The sequence below is a fragment of the Leucoraja erinacea genome, chromosome 14 (genome assembly GCF_028641065.1).
Source record: "Leucoraja erinacea ecotype New England chromosome 14, Leri_hhj_1, whole genome shotgun sequence".
Lineage (NCBI taxonomy): Eukaryota > Metazoa > Chordata > Chondrichthyes > Rajiformes > Rajidae > Leucoraja > Leucoraja erinaceus.
This window is the reverse complement of record NC_073390.1, coordinates 49,047,368-49,063,147: the sequence shown is the minus strand read 5'-3', so window position 1 is coordinate 49,063,147 and position 15,780 is coordinate 49,047,368. Positions and strand designations below refer to the sequence as shown.

At 44.1% G+C, this 15,780-nt stretch overlaps 1 protein-coding gene across 1 annotated transcript in view; it reads left to right on the top strand.

Annotated features, from left to right (window-relative positions):
- Window positions 1–15,780, top strand: part of rsrc1 (arginine/serine-rich coiled-coil 1) — a 272,809-nt gene that overhangs the window by 120,092 nt on the left and 136,937 nt on the right. Inside the window, exon 10 of the mRNA XM_055645333.1 lies at window positions 9,438–9,489. Coding sequence (XP_055501308.1) covers window positions 9,438–9,489 — 52 coding nt within the window. The remainder of the gene's footprint in view (window positions 1–9,437; window positions 9,490–15,780) is intronic.

The following is a 15,780-nucleotide window of genomic DNA, read 5'->3' as shown; positions in this document are numbered from 1 at the left end:
GTGCTTTTTTCACATGGTAATGTCTTCAGGCTTTCTGATTCACAGTTTTAAAATATGGATTGTTATATCAGAAGCCACTTTCTTCTATGGTTTCAATCATTTTTGAACAGATGTGTTCTCTTTGGAGAAACAAAATGAGAACAAAAATCAAGCATTAAGTATTTTGTGTGATGAAACTCTTTTTTAATTCAGCATTAATTTCACTCAATGTCACAAACAGTTTGTCAACAAAATGTGACTTTTTGCACCAGTGTTGGTGACTTGGGTGAAAATTGCAAGAGCTTGTCCAGACTCATCAATGATATATGGTGAAAGAATGGGTCGACTGGGCTTGTATTCATTGAAATTTAGAAGGATGAGAGGGTATCTTATAGAAACATATAAAATTCTTAAAGGATTGGACAGGCTAAATGCAGGAAAAATGTTGGGGGAGTCCAGAACCAGGGGTCACATTTTAAGAATAAGGGGTAGGCCATTTAGGACTGAGATGAGGAAAAACTGTTTCATCCTGAGAGTTGTGAATTGTGGAATTCTCTGCCACAGAAGGCAGTGGAGGCCAATTCACTTGATGTTTTCAAGAGAGAGTTAGATTTAGCTCTTGTGGCTAAAGGAATCAAGGGATTTGGGGAAAAAACAGGAACAGGTTGCTGATTTTGGATGATCAGCCATGATCATATTGAATGGCGGTGCTGGCTCAAAGGGCCGAATGGCTTACTCCTGCACCTATTTTCAATGTTTCTATGGTTCTATGTCAAGCCAGGCCAAAATATTCATATCAATTGGTCAACATTTCAGATCTCACCATTTCAATGCATGTTTTTGTCCTGTCCCCTGGTGTGTCAAAGCCAATTGTTGTTTGTGGAGGGTGAGGTTGAGAGCTGTGGGTTAATCTCTAGCATTTCTGAGCTTTACCAGCCTGGTTTAGAGCCATGTTGCTTTGCTCTGAAGTCCTGGCCGTCTGGCTAATAGGTTATTTTCAGAACAGCAATCCGTAAAGATGACATCCAGTTATTCCCAAGACTGGGAAATCTACTGGTCCAGCAATCAGCTGGAGGACAGGTCATGGAAGTATCCATGCTGCATCAAAGCCCTGAGCAACAATAAAATCCAGTCACAATGGCAGCAAACATTGCTGGTTGTATGAGGGATGGTCATGGCTGCACTGCAATAGAGCCCTGTACTTCTGCCACTCAACACTAAACCATGATTGGGTGTACAAATGTCGAAAAGGAGCTTATAAACCACTTCCTGCAAAATGTTAGCTCCGTGTTTCAAGTAAAGGTGTGGAGGTGGACACCCAAGACTCATTGACATTTCATGCAAGTTTTTTGGGCAGACAAGATTGTGCCCAAGCATCTCCAAGCAAATTCTCCAAATGCCATCATTTATGGACCACCTTTGTTCCAATCTATGATTGCCCAAGCAGCTGAAGATTCCTCCTTTTGATTTATTACTACAGACAGCAATTGGTAGTGCCATCTGCAAGAAAGAAGGAGAAATGAAATGAACGTGCTTCACTAAGTACGTGAAATAGCATCTTGGTTATAATAGCTGCAGTTAAATAAGTGTGAGATGTGGTCTTTCTAAATGGCAATTTTAATTAACTTAACCAGCTGAAAGTAGGCATTCATCTCTCTTGACTATTTTCTCACACTTTCCCATCATCTGAATATTGAATAACTTCCTGGGCTCCAATGTGTGCTCAATCTCTGCGATTCTTTATCTCTTCCTTCAAGATGTGGATCTTGAAATGTGTGACCCTCTCCTTACTTGTGTTACAATTTTTCAGTGCATTGCTGTCAAGTCTGTGTCATGATGAGAAAAAACATTTTTCACACAGAGAGTGGTGAACCTCTGGAATTCTCTGCCACAGAAGGTAGTCGAGGCCAGTTCATTGGCTATGTTTAAAAGGGAGTTAGATGTGGCCCTTGTGGCTAAAGGGATCAGGGGGTATGGAGAGAAGGCAGGTACAGGATTCTGAGTTGGATGATCAGCCATGATCATATTGAATGGCGGTGCAGGCTCGAAGGGCCGAATGGCCTACTCCTGCACCTATTTTCTATGTTTCTATGAGATTCAGCAGTGATTCTACTTTCCTTAGAGAGGTACAGGTGTAACCCATTCATGCTCTAACTTTTGCACATAAGTACCCCTTAAAATACTTGGACTTCACACACGTAAATGGATAAGAATTTACAATTGGTATTTTCAATGTGCCCAGGCTCTTGCATCCTTCTACTGTCCTTGGTGATATAGACAATAAACAATAGGTGCAGGGGTAGGCCATTCGGCCCTTCGAGCCAGCACCGCCATTCAATGTGATCATGGCTGATCATCCCCAATCAGTACCCCGTTCCTGCCTTCTCCCCATATCTCCTGGCTCCACTATCTTTAAGAGCCCTATCTAGCTCTCTCTTGAAAGTATCCAGAGAACCGGCCTCCGCCGCTCTCTGAGGCAGAGAATTCTACGCACATCACTCTCTGTGTGGAAAAGTGTTTCCTCATCTCCGTTCTAAATGGCTTACCCCTTATTCTTAAACTGTGGCCCCGGGTTCTGGACTCCCCCAACATCGGGAACATGTTTCCAGCACTAGTGTCCAAACCCTTAATAATCTTATATGTTTCAATAAGATATCCTTTCGTCCTTCTAAATTCCAGAGTATACAAGCCCAGCCGCTCCATTCTCGCAGCATATGACAGTCCCGCCATCCCGGGAATTAACCTTGTAAACTGACACTACACTCCCTCAATAGCAAGTATGTCCTTCCTCAAATTAGGGGACCAAAACTGCACACAATACTCCAGGTGTGGTCTCATCAGCTAACAGTAAGCCCTATCCATGGAGAGCACATATTTACTAATCAAGTAGTTCATGTTAACATTGAAAATATCTTTGTCCATTGTGAACCAGATAAAATGAAGCCAATTCAAAAGTGTCCATCCATTGAATGAATGAATGTTTAATGGCCAAGTATTCACATACAAGGAGTTTGCCTTGAAGCTCAGCCCGCAAGTAACAACGACATACAGTGACAGTTAGGAATGACACATAAAACGTTAATCATTAATATTAAAACATTATTGATTAAACATGTGAATTAAATAAAATACCAGAGCAAAAGGAGGCTGCAGATTTTTGGTTATTGAGTAGAGCTGCTTGTGGATAAAAGCTGTTTTTATGTCTGGCTGTGGTGGCTTTGACAGTCCGGAGTTGCCTTCCAGAGGGGAGTAATTCAAAGAGTTTGTGGCCAGGGTGAGAGGGGTCAGAGATTATCTTACTCGCTCGCATCCTGGCCCTTGCAGTGTACAGTTCATCAATGGAGGGAAGATTGCAGCCAATAACCTTCTCAGCTGATCGGACGATTCGCTGCAGCCTCCGGATGTCGTGCTTGGTGGCTGAGCCAAACCAGACCATGATGGAGAAGATGAGGACAGACTACGATGGCCGTGTAGAATTGGACCATCATTGGCTGTGGCAGATTGGGATTTAAGGTCCCTGGAGATGATGGTTCCCAGGAACTTAAAATACTCCACAGATGTGACTGTGGTGTTGTTGATGGTGAGTGGGGTGAGGGGAGAGGGAGCTCTCCTAAAGTCTACTATCAATTCCACTGTCTTAAGAGCATTGAGCTCCAGGTTGTTGCGATGGCACCAGGTCGCCAGCAGTGTCACTTCCTGTCTGTAGGCAGATTCTTCCCCATCCTGGATCAGTCCAATCAGGGTTGTGTCGTCCGCAAACTTGAGAAGCTTGACGGAGTAGTCAGTGGAGGTGCAGTCATTGATGTAGAGAGAGTAGAGGAGAGGGTAGAGTATGCAGCCTTGCGGTGCTCCTATGCTGAGGGTTTGTGGGTTTGAGATGTGCTTTCCCAGCCTCCCATGCTACTTCCTGTCTGCCAGGAAGCTGTTGATCTACCGACAGAGGGGTTCAGGCACACTCAACTCGGAAAGTTTGAAGTGTAGTAGCTCTGGCACAATGATGTTGAATGCTGAGCTAAAATCAACAAACAAAATCCTCGCATTGTAGACTGGTTTCGGAATCTGGGAATGGCATTTAATTGCTGTCAGTTTTTGTTGACCAGGATATGCATTTTTTTTTGTGAGCAATGTGTGTTTGAAACGTGTGTAGGTCTATTAATCGGAATTTGGACTCTTCTGGGTTCTTAGGAGAGGGGTAAAGGGCTAGGTTTTAGCTAAATTGCAAATTAATTTTGTTGCATTTTAATTTTTAAGGAACAAATTCAAATACTTCAGTAGAAATTCTAAAAAAAATCATTATTTTTATTCTACTAATATCATTCAGAAATTTGGTGCAGTTGGTGTATTGTCTATATGAATGTAACTTCCTGTTAAGTGGTCAGATCTCCATCACCAGCTGAAGATGCAATGTTCACTCATGAACAGCCAACTTTAATGGCCGATAATATAATATATATGGACTTATTATTAGAACTTGCTGAACAATACCAGTACAGGTGCACAACCTTTTATCCGAAGATCCAAATAACGAAAACCTCCGAATAGCGACATTTTTTCAGTCCATGAAAAAAGGTCCTTGAAAACGTTCACGGAGGGCGGCCCGCAGAGGTGACAGAGGAACCTCCGGTCGGTCCTCGAAGAAAGGGGAACTAAATCCCCATCCATAAAAGAGAAGGTGAGGGTATATTGCGCGGGAGGGTTAATAATTGACAATATGCTGCTGTCTGCCCGCTGAGTTAAAAAAGTTCCCACGGTAGACTCACGATACACAGTGTATCGTGAGTCTTGCGTGGGAACGTTTTAACTCAGCGGGCAGGGAGCTGCAGATTGTCGCTCCCTTCAGTTTCACCCCACCTACACCCCTCTGCTTCCCGGCCATGTGTGTGACCCCTTCCCTCCCCTCTCCAGCTCCCCGCCCATTGCCCGGCGTGGGGGCTTTGCACTGTCTTCACGTCGGCGATGCCAGCATACAATGCCAGTCACCGGAGACGTCAGGACCAACGGGACACCGACCCCCAGGCCCACTGCAAGCACGGAGACCCAGAGACCCACAGCCAGCAGCAGCCCAGCCCCGTTCCAACTCCAGAGGAAAACTGCGAACTAGCGGGAGACATCGAGACCACCAGGAGCCGCTCCCCGATGGGTCGCTAGGCGACAAGTGGCAGTTCCCCACAGCCCGAGAGGGGCCCCCTCATCTGGGACACAATACCCCCAGGCCCACTGCAAGCACGGAGAGTCCCAGATCAGCAACTCCAGCCCAGCCCCGCTCCAACTCCAGAGGGTAGAAAATGATAACATGCGCAAGGTGCGTCTTGTTCTTGAGGTCGCGCAGGTCGGGCTGTGGGCGAACTGCCACTTGTCGCCGTAGCGGCCCATCGGGGAGCGGATTCCTCTGGAGTTGGGGGTGGGTTTCACATTGGGGGGGTTTGTGCCTGATGTTCAGCCCCCAAGTATCCCAGGGACAGGGAAACAGGACAGTTCACCGAGGGCGGCCCACAGAGGTGACAGCGGAACCTCCGGTCGGTCCTCGACGAAAGGGGAACTAAATCCCCATTCATAAAAGAGAAGGTGAGGGTACATTGACCGGGAGAGTAGGAATCCCAAGACAAAGTTGAGTGAGCGTTTACCGAGGGCGGCCCGCAGAGGTGACAGCGGAACCTCAGGTCGGTCCTGGAAGAAAGGGGAACTAAATCCCCATCCATAAAAGAGAAGGTGAGGGTATATTGCGCGGGAGGGTTAATAATTGACAATATGCTGCTACCTGCCCGCTGAGTTATAAAGTTCCCACGGTAGACACGATACACAGTGTATCGTGAGTCTTGCGTGGGAACTTTTTTATCTCAGCGGGCAGGGAGCTGCAGATTGTCGCTCCCTTCAGTTTCACCCCACCTACACCCCTCTGCTTCCCGGCCATGTGTGTGACCCCATCCCTCCCCTCTCCAGCTCCCCGCCCATTGCACCGGCGTGGGGGCTTTGCACTGTCTTCACGTCGGCAATGCCAGTCACCGGAGACGTCAGGACCAACGGGACACCGGCCCCCAGGCCCACTGCAAGCACGGACATCCCAGAGACCCACAGCCAGCAGCAGCCCAGCCCCGTTCCAACTCCAGAGGAAAACTGCAAACTAGTGGGAGACATCGGGACCACCAGGAGCCGCTCCCCGATGGGCCGCTACGGCGACAAGTGGCAGTTCGCCCACAGCCCGAGCTGTGCCCCCTCATCGGGACACCGACCCCCAGGCCCACTGCAAGCACGGAGATCCCAGATCAGCAACTCCAGTCCAGCCCCGCTCCAACTCCAGAGGGGCAGCTGCTGCTGGTGCGCAAGGTGCGTCTTGTTCTCGGGCTGTGGGCGAACTGCCACTTGTCGCCGTAGCGGCCCATCGGGGAGCGGATTCCTCTGGAGTTCGGAGGAGCGGGGGGTTGGGGATGTGTGTAGCTCCCCGTGTTTGCCAGGGCCAGGGAGAAAGGACATTCACCGAGGGCGGCCCGCAGAGGTGACAGTGGAACCTCCGGTCGGTCCTCGACGAAAGGGGAACTAAATCCCCATTCATAAAAGAGAAGGTGAGGGTACATTGACCGGGAGAGTAGGAATCCCAAGACAAAGTTGAGTGAGAATTCACCGAGGGTGGCCCGCAGAGGTGACAGCGGAACCTCGGATCGGTCCTGGAGAAAGGGGAACTAAAAAGAGAAGTGGCATTATATTGCGCGTCAGGGTATATCGCCTACCAGGAAACCAGCATTTTTTTGTCGTCTGCACACAAAGCTCACGTTTGGCGTCGTCTGCTGCACACTATATAAGAGTGTGAAAATGTCGCCTTCTTAGGAGAGGGGTAGGGCCTTAGGCATGTAGCCCCGCTAGGGTGACATGAGTGCGGGAGGTGATTCAATGCTGCGGTCACATTTACAAATTCAGGAATTCATTCAACACACTGCATTTCATACAGACATTTATTCTGCAAGAAAAAAACTACACTGAAGACTCAAACTCGCGACTGAGGAACTGCCGGGATCAAGGCGCAAACTCGCAACCTTGCGGATATGAGCCGGGCACTCTACCACTGAGCCAGCCATTAAAATCTACGCTAAAAAATTTCCATTCCGAAGACCGACAAATTCCAAATTACGAAAAGTGTCTGGTCCCAAGGCTGTCGGATAAAAGGTTGTGCACCTGTACTATTGAAATGGACCAAGCATACAAGATGCGACTTTACTCCACACAAGATCCATTTTGAATTCAGTTTTATTGGTTGCTTGAAAGATGTTTGTGAAAAAAGGTTTTTAAAGCTGAACTTTATTTTAACTGTGAGAAGGAATGATACCTATCATGTACAATGCTTGCCCTGTAGATCAACATTTGCTCCACGGAGAATGGTTTAGACAAATAGTGTGAACATTAGTGAGAGGAACCTAGATAATGATATGAGAGAGAAGTGAATGGTTCCAATTCCCTTTCATTGTAGTTTTTTAGTAATTTGGTGCCAGATTTAGCTGGAGCAAATTCTCTGGCTGGATCTGGCTGGGTATGTCCTACCTCTACCTGCTCTGGTTGCCAAAGTCCTATCATGCTGGCCAGAGCATCCCAGAAGCCAGGAGCAAAATGACCAGCCGCAAAGTCCTCAGCCACATGTAGAGGAAATGCTGGGGAGCTTTCTGAACCAGCCTCCAGTTAAAATTTGAATTTAATTGAAAGGCAGCATGGAAATGGGCCCTTCATTCCACCAAGTCCACACCAACCCTCGATCACCGGTTCACACTAATTCTTACAGTTATCCCCACTTTTGCATCCTCTCCTTACACACAAGGGACGATTTACAGAGGCCAATAAGCCCACAAATCTGCACATCTTTGGAATGTGGTAGCAACACAGAGAATAAACCCACGCAGAGAGAACATGCAAACTCCACACAGACAGCACCTGAGATCAGGATTGAATCCAGGTCTCTGGCTCTGTGAGCAGCAGCTCTACCAGCAGTACCCATTCTGCCGCTTAAAACAAACAAACAGTTGCAATTAAAATAATTAAAATAGGCAGATAATTAGTGGGCCATGTTGTGCTCATTAAGAGGTAAATGTAGACAAAAATGCAGAAGAAACTCAGCGGGTGAGGCAGCATCTATGAAGCTGCCTCACCCGCTGAGTTTCTCCAGCATTTTTGTCTACCTTCAAATTTCCAGCATCTGCAGTTCCTTCTTAAACAAGAGGTAAATGTATGTATTTTTACAGTAAAATGTAACTATTAAAGCCAAATCTAAAACTCAACGCGTTGCGTTATTTGATCTCTGTTGACATATTGGCAACCAGTAGCATCTCAGTTAAATTCAGCAGGCGGGAATTGGGGAGGATTTGGACTTGGAACCTATGCAATGATCTATGTTCTGTGCATAAATGGATGAGAACATGACTTGCTCGACTGTGATAGTCACCCGATTGGAATAGCCTGTTAAGATTTACAGCCAAAGTAAATAAATCAAGAATGGCCATTTTGGTACACGAGTACAGGTTTGGTGTATCCCGGTCAGGATCCAATGCCTTCAGAAAATGAAGGAATAGAAGATAATTGGCAGCAATAAAAGCAAAATTAAGTGCCCTTTTCAAAAAGCTTTGCTATGGGACTTTGAGTTATAGGTATTACAATATATATGTTACTGTTTTCTTGTCCTTATAATTTTGTCATGGCTTTAGTTTGTATTAATTTATACACCACTATGTAATAGATATGTTTGCATCTCACCAAGTTGCAGAAAGTGTGATTTTGATAATTCTTGAAGCTACAATAAATCTGAGGATTTGTGTGGGGGAGGAGGAGGTTGATGTCTTTGAAGGATTATGCAAATGTGAACATTTCTTTGCTGAATGGGATTGCAGGAAGCTCTGGTGGCACATATGTATGAACTGACTATGCAAATCCTCAAATAATCTAATGATCCCAAACTACAAAGAATTAAAGCAAACTTCACATCTTTTTTTATTTGTTGAAACTTCATTATTTTATAATAGATGCAGCACAGCAGCACAAATGCAAAAATGAAGTGTCCTTTTTGTGTGACAGAGGTATTGAAGGGAAAAATACACTTTGGATTTGAGGGCTATTGCTCATAGTGCGATTAATATTTTAAAAACTTATCACATTACATTTTGCTGCTTAACACTGAACAGCTTTGAGAGAGAAAGTGTGACATGTAGTGTTTCGACTAGGAATCGGAAACACTTAAAGAATTATGTAAAATACCTCACATTATTTAGTGTTGTCTTGTTCCATTCTTAATCATAAACTAAGAGTATGCCACCGATCATTCAACTGTTTGCTGAGTGGTGTATCTTTTTGATTACATATTAATTGTATAGTGTTGTGCACAGTTGTTCTTTTATTTTTTGATGAATGGAAATCCTTTCCTGTGTCATCATTAATAACCAAGTCCATTATATGTGATGTGCGTTTTATCTTTTGTTGTTTTGCAGTCCCCTGCGGAACAGGCAAAAGCAAGACTGCAGTTGGTCCTCCAGGCTGCCGGTAGGTCATGGGAATGAAATATCATGTTGTAGAAACATAGACAACAGGTGCAGGAGTAGGCCATTCGGCCCTTCGATTCAGCACCGCCATTCAATATGATCATGGCTGATCATCCAAAATCAGTACCCCGTTCCGGCTTTCTCCTCATATCCCTTGATTCCCTCAGCCCTAAGAGCTCAAAATCTAACTCTCTCTTGAATACATCCAGTGAATTGGCCTCCACTGCCTTCTGTGGAAGAGAATTCCACAATTCACAACTCTCTGAGTGAAAAGGTTTTTCCCCATTTCAGTCCTAAATGGCCTACCCTTATTCTTGTGCTCTGTTAGTGAAATATTATGCAGGATGCCTGATCATCTAAGCTTGAATCCTCAATACATTTTATTTTAGTTTAGAGATATAGCGCGGAAACAGGTCCTTCAGCCCACCGAGCCGACAAGACCAGCAATCCCCACACATTAACACTATCCTACACACACTAGGGACATTTACACCTAGCCAATCAACCTACAAACCTTTGGAGTGCGGGAGGAAACCGAAGATCTCAGAGAAAACCCACACGGTCACAGGGAGAACGTACAAACTCCGTACAGACAACACCCGTAGTCGGAATCGAACCGGGCTCTCTGGCACTGCAAACTCTGTAAGGCAGCAACTCTACCGCTGCACGACCATGCCGCCCAATTGTGCACATGTTCTCAACAGATAGTTTATATTTTCACCAGACACATTATTTTTTTAGTTGTTAAAATAAACTTTAAGTCACTAGAAAATAAACTGAGTTCATATTTTTTCCTCAGGAAAGCTATTAACATAAACTAAGTTTACTGAAAGCAGATTCTGAAATTGGTTGTTAATTTGTTTTGTGCAAATTTGTTGGCAGATATGATTTTTTTTTTGTAGTTGCCAAGTTCCTTCAATTTTTTTTAAAGTGACATTCAAAGACTTAAAGACGAGCTTTCACAAAAAATGTTGAATCAACTCAGATAAGGAATTGGCAAATTTCAAATTAGCTGTTCAAGAAGAAGGATTTTACACATCCTTGGATGGATATACTTTATGATTAAAATATTTTGAAGTTATTAATTTATTATGTCAATATGCTTGAAATACAACATATATTCTTGTTGGCAAACAATACCTTTCAACTAATCAAACTGAACTGATTTTTCAAATGTATTACATAAATATTTTGTAATTATTTTTGCATTTTTGAGAATATAGCTTTACTTACGGTTCTGATACTGTTTTGCTTTAGTGGCTTTTTAGTGATGAAGATGAAAATGTATATATGCACATTAGGGAGGTAGAATGAGGAATATAGTATCCAGGCGTGGCAATGGAGGCTGGTTGTTCTAGAAAGATGCATCTGGTGCCGAGGTTGCAGTTGCAAAACTGTTAGTGTTCACTGTCATTACTTTGTAAAACTGACACCAATTTCTGTTGTTTGCACGTTAGTGGTTGAACTCAGAAAAGTGGATGTTGCAATCGTGCCCAACTCCTCCAAGAGTGTTCATTTATTTGAAGTGAACTCCACACTCTAGCTATCGAGACCATTAAAAACATTGAATGAGTTGTGATTTTAAGTCACAGTGTTGTTGCACAGTCTCACCAGACCAACGGGCTGTTCATTTCAGTGTCATTGCTTCCTTCCAATGATAAAAATTCATTTGTTTACTAAAAATGTTTTGCAAACACTTTTATGGTACTGATATTTAAGATATGTTCCCAGAAAAGAGAATGCTAATTTAACATTGCTAAAAAGGATAATTGTAGCATTATGTTTCAGAGTTGGCTACTGATTGTCACACTCTGTTGGCATCTTGGCTCTCCTTGATGCCGTGCCAGGAACTTGGCATGAACCCCTGTCATCTTGGTTGCTGCACAGTGCTGTAACCGGATACCAGTGCAAATCCAGCAATGTATCACTGCGTGACTTCTTGTGGGAGGATGCTAGTGAGGGCTTGTGTCGGGTCGGCTGAGACAAGTGATACGACCCCTCAGTCTGATCTGCGGGATTCACAGCACACTCCGCTCGGCTGGCACAGTGAGTGCAATCATGCAGGGGATTGGGAACAGTCACTGCATGTATTGCAAGATCACCCTGATCCCATGCTCTATCTCATCACCTATTATATGTGACAAAAACTGCTCTCTGTCCCTCACTTTGTTTAGCTATATCATTCTGCCGACCCATTTTTCCATGGTTCAAAGGTATTTCATTGGCACATGTACCTAGCTACAGTGAAATTCTATTTTTGCCTACAGTTCTGTGACAATCCTATTATATGAATAAGAATGTGATGGCCAGAACCACTATTGAACTTATATCAGGCAAACAGTTTAGACAGATTTGTGCAAGCAGACACAGAGAGCAGCAGTGAAGTCATGAAGCTGATGAAGCAGCCACTGCAATTGAAAAATTCTCAGACACCAAAATAAAAATAACAGAATTTATCTTGCCATCGTTTTACAGCGACTGAATAAGGTTTGGGATATACATTCAGGCTCAAGCCAACTACTGAAATACACAGGAATTGTGTGTGGCACTACCCAGGAAGGCACAAAAATGCAGAGAGACAAGCAGCTGCATATGCTGGAATCCTGAGCAAAACCTTTTTTTGTGTGTTTTGCTCAGGATTCCAGCATCTGCAGTTTCTTGTCTCTGTGTATTCCTGCCTCCTTGGGTAGTCAAGCACTTTGTGCTGGAGGAACTCAGTGGGTCAGGCAGCATCTGTGGAGAGAATGGACAGGCGATGTTTTGGGTAGGGACCTTTCTTTAAACACGCAGGCAGCATCTAAAGAAAGAGATACAGAGTTTGTGAGAGACGTTCTATTGGAGGGTCTACAGCCTGAAGTGCAATGTGTGTTTCCAGCATGTTCTGTTTTCATTCAAGATTTCCAGCACCTGAAGATTTTAGATATTTTGTTTAAAATTGTTTTCAGATTTTACACTGTTCACTATTATATTTAGACACCATCAGAGAAATACTTGAAAGCAGTGAAACATGTAATTATGACCTCAATAATTGTTATAAAACACCCCTCTATTATTTCCTGTGTGTTATTCTATACAATGAAATACAATCTATTTTTTTCAAAGAAGCTTTTTAATACAATTTTAATGTAAGGAGAGAATCAAAATTATTTATGCCACATTCAACTGTCAATCACTAGTTCAAACTGTCAATCACCGGTGGGTATTAACTTTTAAATTACAGGTATCTATTTCCTAAATTTGGAGTCACTTTTCTTGAAGGACAGCTTTACACATGGTAACTGAGATTTCACATGTGGCTTTTTCAATTCTCCACTCCACCTTACACTGCAATTTCTGACTTTACTCAGTTCTTGTGTGCCATCTTTTGACTTTGCCTTTGTTTTTTTGAACTTTATTTTCATACACACCAATATGTCTCTTCCATTGTTCTTGTATTTCACCCATTCACTTAGTACAAGGAGATTCTCTCTTTCATGTCAACTCTGCAATCCTAACATCCCTTGCAGTGAAGAAGGATCTCGACCCGAAACATCACCTATTCCTTCGCTCCATAGATGCTGCCTCACCCTCTGAGTTTCTCCAGCTTTTTTGTCTACCTTCCAGCATCTGCAGTTCTTTCTTAAACATCCCTTGTTTCTTTGTTGTTAACCCAAAGTGTTTGGCGATGTTTTAATTAGTTGATTAACAATGTAAACCTCCTCCACAATGAATCAGCATCGTGTTTCTTGAATGAGGCAATAACTTGCTCCAAAGTTAAATGAAAAGGAAATGTCATCAGTAATGGATAGCACTCTCATCATTGTTCATGTGGTTCATAAGTTATGATACAGATGAGCACATAATCTGGTCCTGATTGATTGATTGAAACATACAGCATGTAAACAGGCCCTTCGGCCCACTGAGTTCATACCGGCCATCTATCACCCATTTCCACTGGCTCTGTTATCTCTCATTTTTTCCATTACCTACACACTCTGGGTACTTTACAGAGGCCAAATTGCGTACGAGCCCACAAGTCTTTGACATTTGGGAGGAAACCGGAACACCCGGAGAAAATCCATGCGGTCACAGGGAGAGCAAGCAAACTCCACATAGTCAGCTCCCAAGGATGGGATCAAACTTGGTTCTCTGGTGTTGTGAGACAGCATGTCCAACCAACTATGTTACTCTGCTTGTACTCAAATGTTAGACTGTGAGGGGCACATTTGTGAGAGCAGTTCTATTGGAGGGTCTTGAAGCACAGTCGAGGTCACCTGGAGGCTCCTCGTATGCGGAATGGAGTCGCTGCAGTCAATGGGCGTGGAGAGCAAGGGCCGGTAGGAGGATGATCCGGGGTATGTCTCCAGTGTCTCTAGGTTGGCCGCAGGATGTTGCCCCCGGGACACAAGATGGCCGACGAGGAGAAATTAGAGATGATAGTTCGTGGGCCGAGCTAGTCGTGGGCGATGGAGGGGATCGGGAGCAGCTCCGGTAAAATGAGCTTGTGGGAATCCGGACTTTGAACTTGCAGCGCCGGCATCATTATATGCAAAATGAATTTCACTGTGTAATGCTTAATTGCATATGTGACAATAAATATTCATTGATTGAAATCCCATGACATAATGTGGAGGAGACATAGAAACATAGAAATTAGGTGCAGGAATAGGCCATTCGGCCCTTCGAGCCTGCACCGCCATTCAATATGATCATGGCTGATCATCCAACTCAGTATCCCGTACCTGCCTTCTCTCCATACCCTCTGATCCCCTTAGCCGCAAGGGCCACATCTAACTCCCTCTTATATATAGCCAATGAACTGGCCTCAACTACCCTCTGTGGCAGAGAGTTCCAGAGATTCACCACTCTCTGTGTGAAAAAAGTTCTTCTCATCTCGGTTTTAAAGGATTTCCCCCTTATCCTTAAGCTGTGACCCCTTGTCCTGGACTTCCCCAACATCGGGAGCAATCTTCCTGCATCTAGCCTGTCCAACCCCATAAGAATTTTGTAAGTTTCTATAAGATCCCCTCTCAATCTCCTAAATTCTAGAGAGTATAAACCAAATCTATCCAGTCTTTCTTCATAAGACAGTCCTGACATCCCAGGAATCAGTCTGGTGAACCTTCTCTGCACTCCCTCTATGGCAAGAATGTCCTTCCTCAGATTTGGAGACCAAAAGTGTACGCAATACTCCAGGTGTGGTCTCACCAAGACCCTGTACAACTGCAGTAGAACCTCCCTGCTCCTATACTCAAATCCTTTTGCTATGAAAGCTAACATACCATTCGCTTTCTTTACTGCCTGCTGCTGCCTGCATGCCTACCTTCAATGACTCTGGTGTACCATGACACCCAGGTCTCGCTGCATCTCCCCCCTTTTCCTAGTCGGCCGACGATTTAGAAATAGTCTGCTTTCCTGTTTTTTGCCACCAAAATGGATAACCTCACATTTATCCACATTATACTGCATCTGCCAAACATTTGCCCACTCACCCAGCCTATCCAAGTCACCTTGCAGTCTCCTAGCATCCTCCTCACAGCTAACACTGCCCCCAGCATTGTGTCATCCGCAAACTTGGAGATATTGCCTTCAATTCTCTCATCCAGATCATTAATATATATTGTAAATAGCTGGGGTCTCAGCACTGAGCCTTGCGGTATTTCCATAGCCCTGCCCTGTATTTATTCCTTGTCAAGTTGCTAGCTTTATTACTTCATTGATTGGAGTAACTATGCCCCTAAAGTACCCACTGGGTTGTAAAAGCATGAAAGTCTTGAAAACACAAATGTTTGTAAAATACAAGAATTTTAACTTCATTTTTGGTGGCCTTTTGCAAACGTCGCCCATTCCTTCTCTCCAGAGATGCTGCCTATCCCGCTGAGGTACTCCAGCATCTTGTGTCTATCTTCGATGTTCTTCTGTGATAGGTGGTTGATGCTAGGCTTATACCAACTGGTACAACCATTTGTCCTATACAAAGATCACTGCAGATGTCAATCATCATGTTGAAATGGCCGTAATCACAGCAACCGCACCTCTTACTATGGCAAAGATTATAAACAGTCCCCAGACAGTTTGATAGTTGCATGGTATTGATTATGTAATCAGTCCTTAATGTCCAGTAATACAAAAAACATGTCACTGCATGTTTTAGACATGCATTTGTCCTTTTACGGAGAGTTGGATAAAAAGGAACACTGTTGTAGGAACGGAAGAAACATAGTATCCACCACATAGTGTAATTGAGTGCATTTATTTAAGCTCAGAATAATTTCTCGGTCAGCACTTTCAACATTATGCATTCCCTCTGGAC